The 21303-nt window shown below is 36.6% G+C and overlaps 1 protein-coding gene across 5 annotated transcripts in view; it reads right to left on the bottom strand.

Annotated features, from left to right (window-relative positions):
* The window catches only part of magi3a (membrane associated guanylate kinase, WW and PDZ domain containing 3a), a 109840-nt gene that overhangs the window by 33240 nt on the left and 55297 nt on the right, over nucleotides 1–21303 (bottom strand). For 3 of the 5 annotated variants that reach the window (XM_039749308.1, XM_039749303.1, XM_039749305.1), the window contains exons 5-12: nucleotides 19422–19590; nucleotides 16167–16246; nucleotides 15418–15475; nucleotides 14846–14958; nucleotides 11166–11354; nucleotides 7847–8446; nucleotides 816–847; nucleotides 331–496 (exon numbers count right to left, since the gene is read on the bottom strand). In XM_039749308.1, coding sequence (XP_039605242.1) covers nucleotides 331–496; nucleotides 816–847; nucleotides 7847–8446; nucleotides 11166–11354; nucleotides 14846–14958; nucleotides 15418–15475; nucleotides 16167–16246; nucleotides 19422–19590 — 1407 coding nt within the window. The remainder of the gene's footprint in view (nucleotides 1–330; nucleotides 497–815; nucleotides 848–7846; nucleotides 8447–11165; nucleotides 11355–14845; nucleotides 14959–15417; nucleotides 15476–16166; nucleotides 16247–19421; nucleotides 19591–21303) is intronic. The other 2 variants (XM_039749306.1, XM_039749307.1) reach the window with 1 other exon arrangement.

The following is a 21303-nucleotide window of genomic DNA, read 5'->3' as shown; positions in this document are numbered from 1 at the left end:
GACCAGATCAGATTGGGATCATCACACCGCAAATGACCAGTCAAGTTTACAGTAACTTTTTTATTGTGAAGTTCACTGGTTTAGCATCTACCTTTGTATATTTGCTGTTTTAACCTGGCAGTATCATGGATCAGCTCTGGAGCAGTTTTTGCTTCATGGTGAAGTGTTAAAAGTAGTATATTTGGACTAAGGTTAAATAATATGTATTTTTAGTTTATTGTTATCAAGGTAAACATATCAAATTATCATGACACTGATTTGAGGTTATATTTTCTAGCCTGTTATCCAATTAATCCAAAAGCACACTTTCATGTTAGTAAGGGAACTTACGTTTGGTCTCCAACATAGCTCGAGACTTGTTGTACACCTCACTAGGATCAAGCTTTGGAGAAGACGAACGTATGGCATTTGGAGGCAGAGGGAGTGGCTGAGGGAGGGGCTCAAGTGTGTTTAGGGCCTCACAGCTCCCACTTACATCTTGTTTTTCAGTCCTCTGCTATTGGAAACAAGGAAAATATATTTTGACTAGTAAGAGAATACCAAATACTCCACATCATTACTTTTAACTCATTATTTCAATGTCAACAAATTGTCATGTAGATGTCAGCCAAAAGTTGCACTGCTAATGCAGCTAACACAGTGCATTTGCAAACAAATGGAGGAGGTGGTAGACATTTGGTCACCGGAGAGGGTGAAATTAAGATCACTCTGAAATATATATTAACAATGCTTACATCCTGCAAATGTTTATCTAGCATCTGTGCCTCATACCACAAAATGAATAGTTAAAGACAGGCAAAAGTAAAATAACTTACAGGAATCAAAGACTTCACAGGTGATGTCTGACCTGTTAAGCAAAAAGCAAAAGATAGAACATGTTGACATACCAAAAGAAGTTATGGATAAAATAAGCAAATAATGACAACCCTCCACCCAACTACCAAGACCTGTTAATCAGAATTATGTAAAAGGTACCTAGACAGCTCAGGCTACAATAGTATACAGGTGGCGCTAGGTTTGGGCAGATATTCAATACCATTAAAAGATTAAATATTTGGTTATTATATCAACAGCACTGTCCTAAATCAAGAAAATAAAAATTTAGGATTTATTTTTTCCTAAGCAACTACTTTAGGCAGGTTAAAAACAAAAAGTGTGAATCTAATTCTGAAAAGACTGCTTTAAATCTTACATGCACAGGGAAAAAAAGCTTTCATTGACGACGCCAGAGAATGCTATAATGTGCAGTCAAAAAAGCAACAGCACCTGTTTGGCATAATTTCAATTTTAAACCAAATATGGTGAGGCAGCTGATCTCAGTATCACCTTTTGTTGAATGTACAAAACAAACCAAAAAATGCAATAGAATAAACTTCAACAGCACAGCTCTGGAGTACACATCCTGTGCACTATGCTGAACTGAATACTAGTGCAAACTCTTCAAGTGGAGTGATACAATACCTTCTACTTTGCAGGATCCACAGACATATAGTATTCATTTGCAAAGGTGGCAAAATATAAACATGGGAGAGACGAAAGGCTTGTAACAATTCTGTTATCTGCTTTTTGATTCTACGTATACTTCCATTTCAATTAATAAAAATATTCTGCATAAATGAGAACTAAAAATAGTAGAAAATGCATTTTTAATGCCATAACAACATCTGGTGCTAAGGTCCTTGTAATGTAATATTTTCCATGTTGTACATACATACATATATACATATGTAAAATTCCGTTATAATGAACTTCCAGGGACCTAAAAAAATATATTTTGTTGTAATGAGATTCTGTATTTGTTACTATAGTGCTTTCTTTATATTGCGTCCAGGCGTCTGTAATCATTTCAATAGCTCCTTTCGTGTTAATTTTAATCTTCTCCTGTCTACAAGTTATGCTGACAAGAATTTTTTTCAGCATTTTCTTGCGATAATACACTTTCAGGGTGCAAATGATGCCAAAACACAAGGCTGAGTCTCAGTACTTTAGCAAAACCAGCTTTATTCAGCTTGAAACTGGAACAGCACGGTTATTTATTGTAATGGGAGCTGCCATTCTCCTATAAACAGACACAGCAGTCAGGCAGGGTCGTGGTCAGGTTAGTGGCCAAGTAATCCTGTTCTCTGCATTTACAATGTTCCTTGTAAATGCACAACTGTGAGCCTGCTGTTGCCCTGGCAACATATAAACAGTCTTCCACAGGCAAGGTGATCGCACTGTGGCATGCTGTCTAGTTGGGAGAGGTCCCAAAAGAGTTTACAAACTTCACATTTTCTTGAGTGAGTGCCGCATTAATAGGAATGTTTCTTGAACGAGCATCACTGAACCACATAAAAACTGCTTTTTTGACATCTTCAAATGCAGCAGTCCACATACATTTAGAACCCGAGATTTTTCTTCAAGAAAGTTGACAGTGTTGATGGCGAAATTCCAAATTCATTGGCAATGTCTTTTTTCATTTTGCCGCAACTGAGAGCTGAAAAAGTTTTGTTTTTTTTCTAATATGAACTGTTATCATTTTTCTGTGTCTGCCATTTCTAAAGGAGGGTGACAATGAGTTAAATTCCAGTGGATGTTTTTCAAAAGTTGAGGAGCAATAATCAAAAGGTTTCACTGAAAACTGCAGGAGACACAAAAAAAAAAAAAAACACAGTACGAGGAAAGTTCGAACAAAGAAAAAAAAAACTGTGTTCCTGTTTGGGGATCAACTGAGCTGCAGTCAAAGAACTAACTGCCCTGTGGATGATTCATTCAGGCATTTCAAGGTATTTTGTGCACTACGTTGTAATGAAAGTATCTGCTGAATGTACTTTGTAGTAACAAGATTTCTATAGACTCGTGTCATATGGGGAAGTTGTCGGGACCATAAAAATACTTCGCTGTAATGAAAATTTTGTTGTAAAGATATTCGTTGTAAAGGAATTTTACCAGTATACTCAACCTTTGGAATGTACTATTTGTTTTCTCTTTAACATTATTTACTTACTGGTACAAATACAGTTCAAATAAATCATTCTAACTATATACAAATCACAGCTGTCTGTGGGTAAAGCAGGGCAGAAGTGAACCGGCACTGATCCCCACAGGGTCCAACAAACACACTGTGAAACACAATATGAATGCTGCACTATTAAAGGAATGCTCCAGTCAAAAATGTTATTTATTTTAGATGTTGCCAACTCCATGTAGTCTGTAGTGATGGCCAAGAAAAAAAAAGAATCTTATGTTTTCATGCAGAACAGAGATAAAGGTTCTGATAGAATAGGTGTGTATGGTGACCAATGCTAGACAACATACTCAGAAATGAACCAGACTGTAAATTGTAGACCTGTAGCATGTCATTATATTCATATCCATAACTGGAGTATATTTGAAACTGAACAGCTGAACAGACCTTCTGCTTCTTGAAGCATCTCAGGTATACACTAGGCATACCCCTGTGACCCTGTATTTAGGATATAGCAGGTTGGATAATGGATGGATAGTCTCTTCCTAAAATGTAGAATCTTTAGTTGTACTTGCCTCTCAGTGCACCTTTCAATGTTACGATCACATGAAGCTCAATATTGGCCAAAGAATAAATTCTCACTTGGCTGGACTTATGACCAATGAATCCTTTTGGGGGTAGGTCAACAATTCAAATGGTTAGTTGTGTTTGGGCACACTTCACTTTAGTTCATGAGAACATTCCACATTAAGAAATTATTTTTATTTAACAAAATTTTATTAAAAATATGCGCTTTGTGAGCATATGACTGGATGACTTGTGGATTATGGAATGCGAGTGACATTTAGGTTTTTTCATGGATGTTTTGATATGTGCTGTTATCCAACAATGGCTATCACTAAGAAGTACATGGGTAAATAACAGATTAAAAATTATTTTTGGGTGAAGTATTCCTTTAAGACTAGATCTGGAGAATCTTAAAACATTATAACTTAACATATGTATACTAGAAACTTTACAGAAAAAAATCAACCAATTAATTTTCTAAGCAAAAGGAAAAGCACTACCTCAAAAGAATAAGACAAGTCCCATAAAATGCTAAGTTTTAAAAATGTGAATGAGGTTACGTCCACACTACCACATCTTCATCTAAAAATGAAACTTTAAAACAAAAATGATCTCCTCACACACATTTATCATTTACAATAATAATAAAACACGTGTAACTGTGGCTTTCGCGTACACTGGGCATGCATGCATTGGTGGCAAACCCACTGAAGGGACTGGGTAGTGAAAAACTGAGAGCCCCATGAAAATCCAACTGCTATGTGCTTTTAAAACTATCAGTGCAGGCAGGACTCCGACAACATGTACACAGCAAAGAAAAATAAAAATTATCTAAAGATATGGAGTAAATTGATCCCATGTCACATTAATGTGCTGATTACAGTTGAAAGTTCAGAACTGGTGACAGTTGTCTTGTCATTAAGTAAAAACAAAGCAAATGTTAAAGTGACACTTAAAAAAAGAGCTCTATGTTAATTTGAAAGGATTGATTATAAGCAGTCCACAGCAATCAGAGCACATCTTGTACCAAAGAACATCTATGAAGGTAACTCAATAAATAAAGTGTGTCTGTCTCTATCATCACTTTACTTCACTGTGCTTTCTTGTGTCTCTCTCTGTCCTAAAATATTGTGAGCATGGCTGCATTCTACATCCACCCATTTCATGAAGTGCCTTGTTATAATTTTTTCTGTAGAATGGGCTCCTTCTTACTGAGCAGATTAAGTTTAAGTGATAAATGCTGATTAAAGGTGGTCAACCGAGTTATTTACAAGTTGATTTTAATGGGGCTCTGAATTTTTCACTACAAAAAGTTAGTTAATGTCAATGGCCACAGGATTTATCACAAAACTGTAGTGACTGGCACGTAATTTGCATTTTACATGTGTGCAGCATTCTAAATTTAAAAAATGCAATTTACATGCATACAGGTAAGCAACGCAACAAGCGCCACAAAAAGAAACTCTTTTATGCCCATTATGCTGGAAAATAATTTTCTTCAGTGAAGGGTAACCAGAGTCAGGTAATGAGCCGTTATAATGAACAGAATCCCATCAGGGAAGGGCCACGAAATAAGCATGAACAAATCACAGTGTAATTAGAGTATTGTTTTCAGAAAACTACATTTATACTTGTCCACAATGAAATGCTGATGCTACGTTTCCAGGAGTATATAGCTCTGAAGGTCGCTTTTTTTTTAAAGTTGAAGTTTTAAAGTTAAAGTTTCATCACCTTTTCAGGTGATGAAAATGATGTGGTAGTGTGGACAAAATGCAAAAATGTTAATAAATGTACATGTTTTTAAATATGAATGTATTAGTGTTGATGTGGCCTAACAATACAAAGACAGCTTAAATATCTGTGAAACAAAGCAGCCATATTCACTTGATGACTTGACAAGAAAAAAAAAGAAACTCGACAATGACTGATTTTTATTTTAAGTAAGCAACTAGTGTTTTGCTTCTTAAATGACTGATTTAACGTAAAAAGGTATGTAAAAATATACTAAGAAAACAATCATTGTCTGGCTTCATTGTGGCCACAACATTTAAACTGAAGGAACCTCTCTTTTTCTCTCTCTCTTCTCTGAATTTGTCTTTTACTTCTGACAGATACAACATTGTACACAAAAACTGCTATGCATAATACAATTGATTTAAGACTCCTGTGTTAATAAATTGTACCACCACCAGCAACATATTGATAACACTCATACCAGTGTGACTAATCAAAAAATATTATTTAATTTTCTGCATTGCATTATCATCACTATATCTTTTTTTTAAAAGCTATATAAGACCATTGGGTGTGAATAACCATGATCATTGGTTGACCTGGGCCTGCTGCATTTAGCAGCTAAATATGACTATGAGGTGTTATACAATTACATTTAGTGGTTAAACCAAAAAATGGTGAACTACTATAAACACCTATAATTTAGAGAAGGTTAACAATAAAACCAATTAAAATGATTTTGAACTCTTTGATAAGTCTTACATGATAAGTCTTTACATGACTATGTTTTGTTTGGGATTCTTACACATTAAAATCCATATATTTTGAAGTTAATTGACAGTTATAACCTTTCATGCATTGTGAGTTTCAGCTTTGATATCAAGAATATAAGGCTAAAGATAAAAGCTTCCTGAGGGAAGGCAAGCATGTGCAAGTTACACATCCGCCTGTTAGCCTCGAGCTTACCCATTTAACACAACATTTGGAGCACAAAGTCTAAAGAAGTGTCATACCATCAAACTTAATGACTTTATGAGAAGCTGCAATAAGTATTTCCTGACATTTATTAATTATATTGTACATTCTAGCACAATAAATACTTTGGCAAGAACATGCATTATTAATAATGGCAGTAAATGCTCATTTGTATTTGAATTTAAAAAGCTTCTCTCTGGTTTACACTGCATGTTCACAAACAGTACAAGTCCCATTTACGCTTTTACAATTTTGCATTATATACTCTCCAACTTTTATTTTCTGTGAGTCTTAGGTTTCATATAAATCATTATTAATTATAAACAAAATTCTAAACAAACAATCCTGGCCTTAGGGTGCTGTAGTCTGGCAATGTAGCTTTCAAATTTTGCAGCAAATAAGAATAACTCTCTTTGGGGCCTAATTCTCCTTGGACATTTCAACATGAAAATCTAAGGATAGACAATCATGTTCATTTTCCAACAGCCTTCGGATGTATGCAGAGAGAAATATTGTACAAGATGTGATTCATACACGGGCCCAGTCTGCAGGCTGTTTATCTTAGATGGGCATGGCCATTCATACATAGCCAATAGTACATACATTGAAAAGGCAAATACTCTTAAGGATAAGTCAGAAGAATAAGTAAACACTGGACAGGTATGAAGCAGCAGAGCAGACTACCAACTGTGATTCTGCTCGTTCTGTTGTCTTTACTACTACTGTAGCACATTTGCATTAAACAGCTAATTCATACACTCTAAAACCTTAAAGAAAACTATTTGTGGTGTGAACTGGTATCTTATACTCCTTTCTGAGCTAGAACTATAGTTATTTTGATTTTATTACAGTTTCCATACCCTTTCTAAACATCAGCTAAGCAAGTAAATATAAATACAATATAAGATGAGCCATGGAAACACCCTTAAGTCAATTTAAGTTTGGAATAAAATGTCAAAATAATTATTAATTGAACATTAAATTATGGAGACTGTATAATGCATTATTCAATATATTCTTTCCTCCCAGATATTAATAAAGTGCTTTTAAGAATTGTCTGATATTTAGTAATATTTTGGCCCTTTTGCTGCTTTTTAAAACAGTCACATTTGGCAACTCTTTAAGCTCTCCACACTCTCCGCCATTTGGCAACACTGTCCTATGCACATGTGAAGAGCAAATATGGTCTGGAAGGCTGACAACATGACAAAATTTTGGCCTGTACATCTACATTTAAAGTAAAGCTGCTAAACACACACAATGTTATAACTTCAGATGAAAATAACTAAGTAAATAAATACATTTTGAAATCCCCAGAAAATTAATCAGGGGCTTCTTTTTTGACATACAGGTACACAATGCAATAACAACTCTGGTTAATGGAACAAGAATTTGCTATATGTTTCTCTACACTGATAAAGGTTTATACATGTGGGGAAATGTGAATTCATGGGTTAAATAACATTTAAATGCATTACTTAAGATTTGAAGGTCTCAGAACCTTTGGCAGGGTTGAGCAAATTCAACTGATTTAAAAAAAAAAAAGACTACTTCTTACCATGGATCACTATAGCAAAAAAAAGTCAATGTAAATGAGTTGTCAGGTGAGCACAACCAACTTACCTCCTCTCAGGACGAGAACAGAAACCTCGCTCCCTACTGCAAACTCCTTCAGAATATCCACCACCTGGGCATGGCTCAGGGTCTGCACGTTCTGTCGGTTGATTTCCTTTAAAACATCACCTTTTAGCAGTCCACGACACCACTGTCCATCAAGAATCATCTTAACTTTCTGCCCTAGGGGGCTGTCTGCTATTGCAAAGCCAAACCCATTGGGTCCTTTTAGTAAAGAAAGTGTTACCAGCTCTGGCTGCAAAAGACCAGAAGATGAGACTGCTTCAAAGTCTGTTAGAGGGCCATTGAACCGACCATTGGGTAAAACTTGAACCACTGGCCTCCCATTCTGGTCAGTAGTGAAATAATGTACATCATGAGGACCCTGGACAGTTTCTGCTTGAGTAGGGCCTGTCTGACCATTGATCAGAGGTGTGCTTGTTACAATATCACCACTGAGGTCACTGTTGGCATCTTCAGGAAGAGGATAGCCACGGCAGAGGACCATATTCACATATTGGTTGACAGCAATAGACTGGAACATCTGAACCACATCTGCATGCGTTTTTCCTAGAACACATGTACCATTTATATCCACAATCACATCTCCTGGAAGCATAAGAACATAATTATGAGTGAAGTTTAACAGATCTATGATTTCAATCTGCTTGCTATGTGACCAAGATTCTACTGTATAAGCACATGAGCTACCAATTAGTCTGCATCACCCATTTACTATCACTATTTATCATCCCAGTAACCTTTACAGTCTGGTTAACATATAAATCAGGAACAAAATTACATTTTTTATTACCATTATTACCTGCACCATCAAGTGGGTGCAGTCAGAACCGAGGAAGCAGCTCTGTGAGAGGAAGGCCAACTACACAGACAAACTTGAATACAAGATGCAGCAGAGCAACGTGAAGGAAGTATGGAATGGGAGGAGTACTATCATTGACTACTGGTAGAGAAAGGGAACAACAACAACAACAGAGCTAACTGACTGAAGTAGTTCTTCGACAGGTTTGACTGTTTGTCTGTCCAGCCCTACCCCAGCAATGGTAGCCACTGTGTGCAAGCTGAGAAATTTCTGGAATCCCAAATATCATCTCTAGCTTTCTCTACAGCGACATCACACGTATGGTCTCCTGTCTGTCTCTGCTGTTTAAGTAAAAAGAGAACTGGGGATACTCTGCATGAACAAGGCTGTGGGGCTGGATGGAATCGGCCCCACAGTGCTGAAAACACATGCCAGTTAGCTCTGTGGGGTCCTTCAGCACCTGTTCTCTCCTTCCTTGAGTTTACTGAAGGGTCAGCAGCTGTGGAAAACATCCTGTGTAGACCCAATACCAAAGAAAGGGCATTCCTGTGATCCCAAGGGCTTCAGACCAGTTGCTTGTACTACACACATCATGAAGACAATTGAGAGGCTGGTTCTGACATAGCTCTGACTCCTAGTTAAAGAACATCTTGATCTTCTGCAGTTTGCCCTTCAGAAACAAAGGTATGTAGTATACTCTGATGTACATGGTCTACGGAGCCTACTCCCACTTAGACAATGTTGGAATCACAGCCAGGAAAGTATTTTTTGATATTTCCAGTGATTTTAACAACATTCTGCCTCATTCGCTGGGAACAAAAAAAGGTTAAGGCTATGCATCTTGAAGCACCCCACACTTTTCTGGATCATGGACTACCTAACATACAGATAACAGTTTGTGAGGCTCAGGGACTGTGTGTCAAATAGTGGTGTGCAATACTGGAGCACCACAGGGAACTGTCCTGTCTCCCTTTCTGTTTACCCTTTACACAGTGGACTTCCAGTATAATATCAGTATTTCTCAAATAACTCCTCCTTAATAGGGTGCACTAATGATGGAGCCAAGTCAGAGTACAGGAAGCTTGTGGAGAACGTGCCTTGTGGTGCAGGTAGAAATGCCTGAAACTCAATATCAGGAATACTTCTGGCATTATTCATGAGGAAGATGTGAAAGTGGTACAATACTACAAGTACCTGAGGATTCACATAAACAGCAACATGGACTGGTCTGACAATACAGTGACACTGTACAAGAAGAGCTAGAGTAGACTGTACTTCCTGAGGAGACTCTGGTCTCAAGCTGCTAGAAATGCTCTACCATTCTGTAGTAGCCAGTATACTTGTATTGTTCTATGCTGCGGTCTATAGGGGAAGCAACCAGTTCAAAACCAACACAATACCAGAACAAACATATCAAGAAAGCCTGCTTCATCACAGGGCTAATGCTGGAAACATCGGAAGCTGTTGTGGAATGGTAGCAAAACTGGATGCCATCATGAAAAATCCCCTCCATGAGGTACTCTCTTAGAACACTTTTAGCCACAAACTCATTCCTGCACAATATGCTAAGAAGTGCCTCAGGGATCTTTCCTGCCTGCTGCTATTAGGCAATTCAATGCTTGCCTCAGACATCCCAGTCCCAAACTAAATGCTTATGCTGAAAGTTAATTTTGCACAATATACATTTATTTATTTACTTGCTTATATGCAATAATACAGTACTGACTGTAGTGTTGTCCTGGGAGTCTGTATGTTTGTTTTTTTATGTTTCTGCTGTGGTATCCATCTAAATTTGCCCTCAGGACTAAAAGTTTATCTAATCTAATCTAACATTACGTTGGTATGGTTTCATACTTATTGTCATTGTTTACTGACATTGCTCTGTTTAAGGCTTTAGGTCTGCCACACTTTGCTTTTCTGTTTTTCACTGCATTATTACAAAATGTTTAATGTTCTGCACCTTTGGGACTGTCTGCAGACACTTATCCCTGTAATGTAAGGTTTAATTAAAATAAACTGAACAGAATCATATTAGATGTTGAGCACTGGGCAATACATATGTAAAATAAAACTATGCTATGGTGTCTGAGTCTTGTAAATGCTAACATTAATTTTATTTTATTTTTTTTCATTTTTATTACTATTTAATTTAATATTGTTTCTTTGTATCAGTATACTGCTGCTGGATTATGTGAATTTCCCCTTGGGATTAATAAAGTATCTATCTATCTATGTATTGTTAATAACAAAGTAAAGAATCAATGTACAGGAGTTATACCTACTGTTGCCTAAATACATCTATTGAAATTAAACAAATATTACTTGTGCTGAACTGATACTTTATGAACAGACTGTCAGAATTTTCTAAGAATGTCTTCTTGCTTGTTTCTTAAATAATAAGAAAGCCTTCAAACATGTGCCAGGACGGAAAACCTACAATATACATATATCCCCCACAAATGGTTGAAAGCACTTAATACCCAGCACTAGTATCTAGATTCATACCAGAAGCGATCTTTCCATCCAGAGCTGCAGGTCCATCTTTGAGGACATTCTTGACCTGCAGGAACTCATCAGGCCGATCTCCACCAATAATGGTGAACCCAAACCCCAGTGAACTCTTCCGCAGTGCTGTCCGAATCAAGGTGCCCTGTAGTTGCAATGGATCCCTGGTGAAAGGAGGTCTGGAGATTTCTGTGAGTAAAATAAAAGCAACAAGTGACCACAAGACACATAGAATTTTAATATCATATGCATCACTGGTGGTTTATAGACCAATAAGTGCTGAACACCTTTCGCCTATGATCCAAGCTGGCCAACCTAAACAATTATGATACTTAACTAAACAAAAATAATCTGGCACACCATCATTTGTGAATACAGCAATACGTACACAGCTTCAGTGCTGAAACCACAGTGTATTTACTTTTTATTCTTTTAATAAATAAGACATGACATATACAGGAAGATTCTAAATGGGAGAGGCCCTGAGTTGTGATGTGTTACTCACATAATAATAAAGCGATACAAACAAAATAAATACAGTGCATACCTTGATAGATACTTTATTAATCCCAAGGGGAAATTTACACATCTATCTGTCTATCTATCTAAACAATCCAATCACATTCAGTGTTAGAAATGGTCGCCTTCTTTTTGTAAACACTGTGGTCTTTGGCCATCTTGTCATCCCGGCCAATACCCCCAGGCCGCCAGATGGAGCCCTCCCTGCAGTATGGAGGTGCCCCGAAGACCAGCATGGAGTCATGGACTTTGTAGTTTTTATCCTCAGCCCTGCTGGATACCACAGGGGCTGCAAGAGAGAGCTGCAGGGAGGACCGAAGACTTCTTTGTGCCCTATAACCAAGAAGTGCATCAAAGGAAGAGCGACATGCTTCCGGGGTGAAGAAGAAGGACTTGTACCTGACACGGAAGTGATGTTGAATCACATGGACTGGGGATTGGGAACACTTCCGGGTCAGGGAGAATAAACGGACTATGGGAGCTCCGAGACGGCGAACTGAGCTGGGTGGAAGGGTGGCAACGCGTCTGGGAGTCGGAAGATTGGTTTATTGTGTATTGATTAGTGATTGTATGAGTATAGTGGAGGAGAGGGTGCTTTGTGCACTGTGGCGATTAATAAAGTCATTGTGTGGACTTTTACCTGGTGTCTGGAGTCTTGGACAGGGGTTCAAGGGAGCGATACATCCCTAATCTGTCACAACACATATTAACATGGCGCTCCATATTGGCAATGGTATCCACAAGCACTGTAGGGGTGATGGCAGCAATTTCCTGTTCAACGCTGTAATTGATCCAGTGTATGAGGCGTGTTCTTGTACACTCACTCGTTTGTACATTTATCCAGGAATACTGTGATCTTTATTTTGTTTGGATTGCTTCATTATTAAGATAGTAATACATTGTACATTTGCGCTCCGCATTACAAATGGTCATATGCATATAGTTTATGTGTGTTTATTATACAGGTATTACATGAACTAGCTTTATTCTATAATTATCAGTTGGCAAAACTTCTTACATTTAGATAGAATATTTACAGTTCTATTTTTTTTTTTTAATTCAGAATCCTTTAAGGTTCATGCTTGTTTGGCAAGGACATGTAATATTTATTTTGTAATACTTTTGCATTTCCTTAGTAATTACATATTACATTTTAACAAATCAATAATAAAATGTAAACTTATAACTTAATTAAGAATGACTAAAGCGCCTAAATTCCTTTCTCTACACCGTTCATCAACCAACAAACAACCAAAATCACACTAGAAAACCAATATGTTATACCAGTGTATAATACACAATGACTCCCATTTAGGGGCATTTGTTTTTAGGCAAGACAGCCCTCTAAAGTCAAAAATTAATCCACTGTCTCAAAGTAAGACATATAATTTCATCAGTCAGACATGCCAATGTTGTAGCTGTGCCAAGTCTGAATGTGCTAATGGGATTTTGTTTTCACTTTCAATTTTCAGTTCATAAGAAATATTGATAAGAAATATTGCATACAGGCAGTCCCTGGGTTACATACGAGATAGGGACTGTAGGTTTGTACTTAAGTTAAATTTGTATGTAAGTTGGAACAGGTACATTATTTTAATAAATGCTTTTGTTGACCGACTGTAACCAAGTGCTCTGCCAATAAATGATGGAGTTTCACCTCTTTCTGACCTTTTTATTATTTCTACTTTATTTTCAATGGTGATGGGTTTTCTCTTCTTTACTATAACACCAGCACTTGCATCAGATTTGTGTTTCAGAGACATTCTTGAAGGGTGAAGACAAAAGGTTAAGATGAGCTCTTCTGCACAGCACTGTCCACGTTATCACGGCAGGAAGGCACCAGGCGTCAACACGTCCAGATCTAATCATGCAATTTTCATTATGGTATAACTTATTCAGATTATTACATAGAAAATCACCCAAAAAATCCCGGACCACTGAAAAGTGTGCGAACTGATGACATGAAGAATCGCCTTTGCGCCGAACTGGAATCGTCCCTGCATAAATTAAAGTCATCCAGATGATCTGGATCTGCATAATTTGATCTGGGCCACCCTGTACTGACAAGAGACAACTTCCTGCTATGTGCGTAACAGTACAAGCAGGCTTATAATTGAGAATGAATGGGGGCAGCGATTGGGCGGTTCATCACCAGCCCACCTCACAGTCACCTCTACTACAGTATGCTGCCTGCAGCGTGTGCAACACCACCGCCCCCATTAAACACGTAGTCACCCGAGGCACACTACAATGCTACCCCCCGCCACCCTGTTCACCCTCAATGGCTTCCATTCAGCCACAACCGGGTCACCGCTTGCAGCATTAACAGCCGCCCACCGAGAATGAACGGGCAGCCATGTGTGGGCAGTGAAACTGCTTGCCGCCCGAGGGATGCTACACAGCATGAGCAGCGAAATCGCCCCCCTCCAGCCTCAATCTAGCCACCGTTTGCAGCGTCCCCAGGCTGAAGATGATGGAGCGGCAGTTACTGAGGCGCATGCGTCGCAGCCGCGGCCCAGTTTGTATGTCGTAGGTCAGATGTCCGTAACCTGGCAACTACCTGTATTGTGTTTTATGGAGTGATCAAATGTTTACATAGTTAACTACAGCACATTTAGCGCACAACATTTATAATTTTAAGCTTACAGCAAATGAAGTTAGAACATTTTTTTTTCTGGAACTTGACTGTTTTAAGTATGGGATCAACTATATTATATTTTTGAAACTTAAACTAAAATGTCAAAAATGACAATCAAAAATATGCTACTTCAGAGTATAAAAGCTGATTTAATAGCTACTACTTTAATTTATCAATGCTGGCTAGGTTTCCCATTATCTGCATACAAATTCTTCATTCTTGGCCATGTTCAAAGACTCATTTCAGCCATCACCTTTAACAACTTTTTATTTAAATAAATGATTTTCACCCGTGCACTAATCCTTCCTCTTAACTGTAGATTAGTCTTCCTCACTCCCTCACAAACTAAACATTCATATGATTAGTTCAAATTTAGTCCTTTTTAACTTTGCATTGTGCCCTACATTCAATGCCCATGTGTCAGAGATATATAAAAGGTGGTGGTCTTTACAAAGTCAAGTACCCTACTGAACAAAGACTACTTGTGTTCCAGCAGGATTTTACATTATGCAAAGGGCCATACCTGGAGTGGGTGGAGGTGGTACAGTTCCTTGGAGGAGCTTTGCCTGGCCTTCTTTAATTTTCCTCTTAGCTTCTAACACTGGGTTTTCAAACTGTGTCTTCTGATTGATGTGACTGGAAAAGCATTGAAATAAAAGAATCATTCAAACCCACAGAAAAAAATAGACAAATACTGCTAACTCTGTAAAAACTACAAATTCATAATTTTCTAAAACGTCTTTTATCTATTACAGGTTCAGAGGAAGTAGCAGCCTGTCCAGGCAAAACGGAGTATAGAGCAGGAATAAGTCTAGATCACGGTCCTAGCTCATCACATGGTACACTCCTGCACACATCTATAATCACTCATATCTGGGCAGTTTATATTATAGAATGGAAACTGACGTACCCATAAAATTTGCAACACTCCACCCAACAATGCTAGGAAAAGAAGCAAACAGGGACTGGGTCACAACTTGAAACCAGATCACAAGAACTGTGAGTCAGATCCTAAACTTTTAGCTGAACCAAATCCATCTTCATTCTCTTTACTAAGGGTCGAATAACAGTAACACCAATTAAACATGAACTTACTCAACATAATAAGTTCCATATTGAGGGTCTTCTATCTTTTCCCATCCATACGGCAGCTCTTCAGCAAGTGAAGGGGAAGAAAAGAGAAAATTAGGCACCTTAAACTAAATCTTTTCTACTTAATTTCAGAATATTTAGAAAAGAAAAAAAAAAAGAAATTATATGTGACTGTGCTGAGGCAGCATTTTACAGAAGGGCACATATCAAACTTTGCCCTTTATGGCATTAATATAAACATGGGCATGTGGACTCCTGCTATAGAGGACATCATATTTTTTTATACAAATGATAAAGCAAATGATAACACCATTGTGCTTAATTCCAAAGTATCTTCCGCTACATTTGTAGTGACTGGTTATGTAAAATGTTTATAAGTATAAGGACTAAAGCAAAGTAATCTACTTTTAGCAATAACATTTGGCATTACCAAAAAGCATTCACAAAGAGGCATCACAGTATCACATCAGAAATATTGTTAAAATGTGAATTTTTATAACCTTGTCTTGGGTGTTGAGTAATCACTTTATGCTTTCTACCTGTAAGTTAACATATTAAAGTCATGGATGAATGGTGACCCAGAAACTTTTTAGATTATATAGTAACTTAAATATTTACACTTTTAATGTTCTTTAGAAAGCACTATTTTTTATGTTTAACAACTGGACAGATTACATTTATGTCTTAACTCTGAACAAATGAGACTGCATCAAGAGAATCTAGAATAAACTGGAAAAAGTTTGATACTTTACCCCCATTTTCACACTTTTCAGCAGGTTTAGCTTTCTTAGCAAGCCTTGGGTCAAGCCACGTGGTAGTTTTAGTGTTATGGCTAAAAAGGAAAAAATAAGTCAATCGCAAACTGTTAAAAGCAGATGGGGCTAAAAAAAATTTAAAATGTCTACAAGTCGCAATATCTTTCCTATCAAACAACTGATTGCTAATTTAAAATAGATCCAATTTTATAATCAAAGGTAGCCTCCTGCTTGTATCCAAAATTTCTTACATTTTTTGATTTTCTATTTGAATATTGTTTATAGGTTACACCAGGGTTGCCCACACTTTTTCGGCTTGCGAGCTACTTTTAAAAATGGCCAGATCGAAATGATCTACCTACATTAAAAAGGATATATATAAATAAATAAAATATACCGAGTATACTTTATACATAAAATATATGTTGTTGCACCTTGCATAACTGAATAACCTTTATGGCACAATAATAATTCAATACATTTAGGGTCACTACAGTATTTGGATTTAATAATCTTCATGTGGGAAAAGGCTGACTCGCATAAATAAGTAGAGCCGAATAATGGAGTCAAAAAGGTATCACATTTCCTCATGTTTAGGTACTTTTCCTCTTTGAGTAAGTTCCAAAACTGTCCAAGTGACTCACCCGGGACATTGCTTCGGTGTGTCTGCCTTTGGTTTTGAATTCAGCGGAGTGAAAAATGACGGCTGTCTGATTAACTGCGATTTTAGTTCCCTCTCCTTTCTGTTTCTCAGATTGCTTTTCGGAAGGAAGTCAGTTTCGTAGTTTTTATGAACAGTTCGAAAGTGCCCTTCCACATTTTCCTTCTTTGGAATAGCAATGATAGATTGACAGATCAGACAAAAGCACTTCGATTGTGACATTGTGAGAAAAATAATCCTTTTCCAATTCCATATTCAGCACATACCCTCCCCAAACAGTTTTTTTTTTTTAAATCCCTTTTTTAATCGATATAAATTGGAAGGCTAACTAGATCACAGCCGGAGTTTTGCAGTTTGAAGAAAAGAGATCTCAGACTAGCCACCCTGTATGTCAATCATGTGGCAATTGCCATAGGGAGGATATATAGACTAACGTTTAAATTTTTTTTTTTTTTAATGCATCACGATCTACCTGCACTACCTTTACGATCTACCAGTCAATCGCAATCGACGTTATGGGCACCCCTGGGTTACACAGCTGAAAAAGTAAATACAACCCCCTTCTATAAAGTGCTTTATCTTTAAAGACTTGTGAGCATATGAAAAGCAGACCCTCAAAATTATTAACATATAAAAGGTGACAAAAATATAAAATAAAAAGTGAAAAATTAAAGTATGTATTCCACACAAGTAATTGAATTTCAACTTCCTAGGACAGAAAAAGTAAGTGTATCTTTGCCTTCAAAACAGAAGACATTTGACAAATGAGAGAAGACCATCAAGCCCATTTGTTTAGCTAATAGCTAAGCTGTCCCAATGACTCACCCAGATTCCTCTCAAGGCTGTCAAGGTTTCTGCTTCAACTCCATGGCCCAGTAGTTTGTTCCAGAGTCACACAACTTTTTTTGTAAAAAAGTGCTTCCTGGCTTCAGTCTTAAATGCACTTCCCCTGTATTTCCACTGATGTCCTCCAGTAGGAGATTCACCCTTATGTTGGGAGAATATTGCAGGATTTACTTTATCACTGCCTTTGAGGATTTTAAATACCTGGATTAGGTCCCCACATGGTGTTCTCTTAGATTGGTTCAATTTTCTTTGTCTTATTGCCTTTTTGCAAAATTCACTTTTAGTTTAGCTCAATTTTTTTTTAAGGGAACACCACTGCTTAAATATTCTCTGGTTGTTGATATCATTATGTACACTATGAATTCCACGCACTGCCCAAATTCTAAGTGATATCCAAGCAGTTATCGCTCAAATTTCCACCTTGTGACTGGTCTGCGTAAAAAAATGAACACTCACAAGGCTCAGTGCTTATTGGTTTGCACACTGGTGTTTGAAGGATGAGTGTGAACTGTTAAGTTTATTCATTTAAGGTGCTCTTGGTTTCTGTGTATACTGTACTTATTGTACTTGCTGTGTGTTATTTTTTAAGGTACTGTCCAGTATTTGTTTTCTTTTGAATATTGCATTATTAACCAGTTAGCTTTCTAAAGTGCATTGGGATGGAGAGTGCTGTTAATGGATCTATATAAAATTAATAATGACTGATTGCAGTCTTTTCAGTGGTACTTTATATAGCAAAGAAGAGCAGCTACTGGAGAAGAATGTGATAGGCAATGGCTCGAGATAATTTTTGGCTTACACCAAACAAGGTATATGCCACTGCAGCAAAACAACACAAAGAAGGTCACTAGTAAAATTAATTTGTGCACTCTTCTCCAAGTGAAAAGGCATCTTAACACTTATCCTCCGATGACAACAAGGTTTGTGCAATTCATTTTCAACAATCAACTTATATACCTTGACATTAACATTGGCTCTAGCAGCCTTCAAAATCCCATGATGTTAAATGGGATTTTTGAAAATATCTCCAGGCATTATTTAGTCTGTATATGTGCAAATTTTAGGATAGCCACTTATTCATAAATGCCAGTGATCCTGACATGTCTCTTTCTCTTTGAAATCCATCATATCACGTAAAAATTGATACCAAGTTCCTTTGGGCATCAAGAATCTTTCTGCTAACCTCTGGAAACACATTTAAGTTTAGGAAGTGTAATCATTCACCTGAATGGTAAAATTTTAAACTAGACCAGATTCTATTTTTATTTGACCAAATTCTATTTTTATCTTAAAAGGTGACCTTCAAAATACTTTAATGATTTTTTTTAAAAACAGACAACTCAAGAATCTAAAAATCAATGCACTGAACTTACTACTAATTTACATGTACTTACTTTAAATAAACCATTTAAACAACTGAAACATAAACTGTAAAAATAAATTCCCATAAAACTCCAAACAACAACAGGGATGATCGTTGTTATTTAAGAATGAAAAAAATGTTTTGTGGAGCATATTTAAGCTGACAGATTAAAACAAAAAACACAGAAGATGACTGTTAGCTAAGCCCTCAGTTACCCAAAGCTACCAAAATTGTTTCTGGCAATTACAGCTCTAAACAAAAAGTCTACAAAGCCATCCAAATCTCTGACTGTGGATATCCAGTCTAATGAACACAGCTGTGTTTACAACAACACTGCCTCAAAGACTCAATGCCTGAAATTAAAACAGAATGTCACTCTTACTCGATGAAGTAAACCATGCCAGTGTCTGTATAGGCCATCTCCCAGTTCTTTGGCAGGGGATCTTGATTGTCATCCCTTGGTAGGGAGTTCCAAAATCGAAAATCCATAGTGCTGCTTGATTGCGTGTAACTTGGGACAGCCTTTCTCCATTCCATGGATTCCTTGTGTTCTGAAATGTAAAATGGCTTTACTAGACAAAATGCCTCATTATACACCTTTGCCATATGACTGTCAGTTCCAACCAAAGTATTTGAATATCTCTGCATATAACAGCAAAGCACCTGCTCCACCTACTACGCTCCTCAGCTCTATCAGATAAGGCTTTGTAATGTCTATGCAAGTGTCAACTTTCATGTAACCCCAAAAGAGATTTGAGTTTCATTGCTCTAGTGACTCCATAAAATTGTTAACTTTTGATGCAAGTGTCTGGATTTTTTTTTTTTCTTGCTTAAGTGGTTTACGATAGAAGGAAGTACTCTCCAACATGCCTGAAGGATCAGAGAGAAGGTCAAAGAAAAGAAAAACTAATGGAACCGAACAGTTAAAAAAAAAGTATCTCAGCATTTATCCTAAGAAATGCTAAAAATAAGCAATTAAACAATTCATTAAAATTGCAAGCCTTGTCTTTTATTACAGAGAAAAACAAACACACATATCATTAAATGTTTCTAATGTGTAAAGACTGTATAAAAAGCAATTAACAATTTTACCTTTCAATTGCTGTTTGTGTTTTTTTTTGATAATTTTAAATAAGAAATACGTTATTGCTAAATATATTGAAATGTCCTAGAATGTTTTTACAAAATGAGAAAGAGGAGGTGGAATGGCGAAATTAATTAATTATTATTTAATGAAACAAATGGATATGAATCTTTATTTTGAAGTTATAGAAAATGCAGTCTAAATTGCTCTTCATGATTAAACAGCTGTTGTATCATACAGCAAGGTTAAAAAGATTGTTTAAAAAATAAATAAATAAAACAATTTAAATACAAATTACAAAAAAATAAACATTTTTGACCAAGTATATTTAGTGTTAATGTTAAAGGCATGTTTTTCAATATATTAACAGCAAAAAGTACTCTATCACGTAGAGACTTTGAAATACAAAAATGGCTACTTTGTTTCACGTGACACTTTTAAGAACTGGCAGAAAAGACCAGACTGGTGAGATCATCAGCCTTTTATTGAGTTGGATGAACCCAAATCCCAAGAAGGAATTCAGCAGTTCAAGAACGGATTGGCCATGTACAACATACATCACTGCCATCTTGATTCTTGGGATTGAAGTTCTTTCAGGTTAATGCTAAACCAGCAATGCCACCAATCTGCTTTTTATGGTGATCAATATGAAAATGATTGCCATGTTTCACACCATGTTTTTTTCAAAGCTCATACATCAGAATACTTTCACTATTAAAAAATATATAAAAATCATGACAATTTCTCTTTACAATGTGTATTCCAAAGTGAAAATCCCATAAGATTACAAATATCTAAATAATGTCATACATGCCAGAACTGTCGGATCAAATTCATCCAGTTGAATATAATTTGATTTGTGGATATTTAAAATTAACCACTGCATGACTGACTTAGGTTTAAAAAAATAAGCTTATTGATGTGAATAATTTAAATTTGCATTTGAAAATTGATTTTGCTTGCTGCATTGCATCCTTGATAGGATTACTTTAACACATGATTTTCATTTAAGAGGGTACATGAAGGCAACATTTAAGCAACATATCAGATCATTGAACACTTAGAAGCAAAACAGACATTGGCACTCAATCTGAAGAATGTTAAATGTAGCTTGGTTAGGAAGAATTTCAAGCTAAAGAGCTGTGCTGAAATACAACAAAAAAAATTAATCAATTATCTT

The sequence above is a fragment of the Polypterus senegalus genome, chromosome 3, assembly GCF_016835505.1.
Source record: "Polypterus senegalus isolate Bchr_013 chromosome 3, ASM1683550v1, whole genome shotgun sequence".
Classification (NCBI taxonomy): Eukaryota; Metazoa; Chordata; class Cladistia; order Polypteriformes; family Polypteridae; genus Polypterus; species Polypterus senegalus.
Note: the sequence above shows the minus strand (reverse complement) of the source record. Positions and strands in the feature narration are given on the sequence as shown.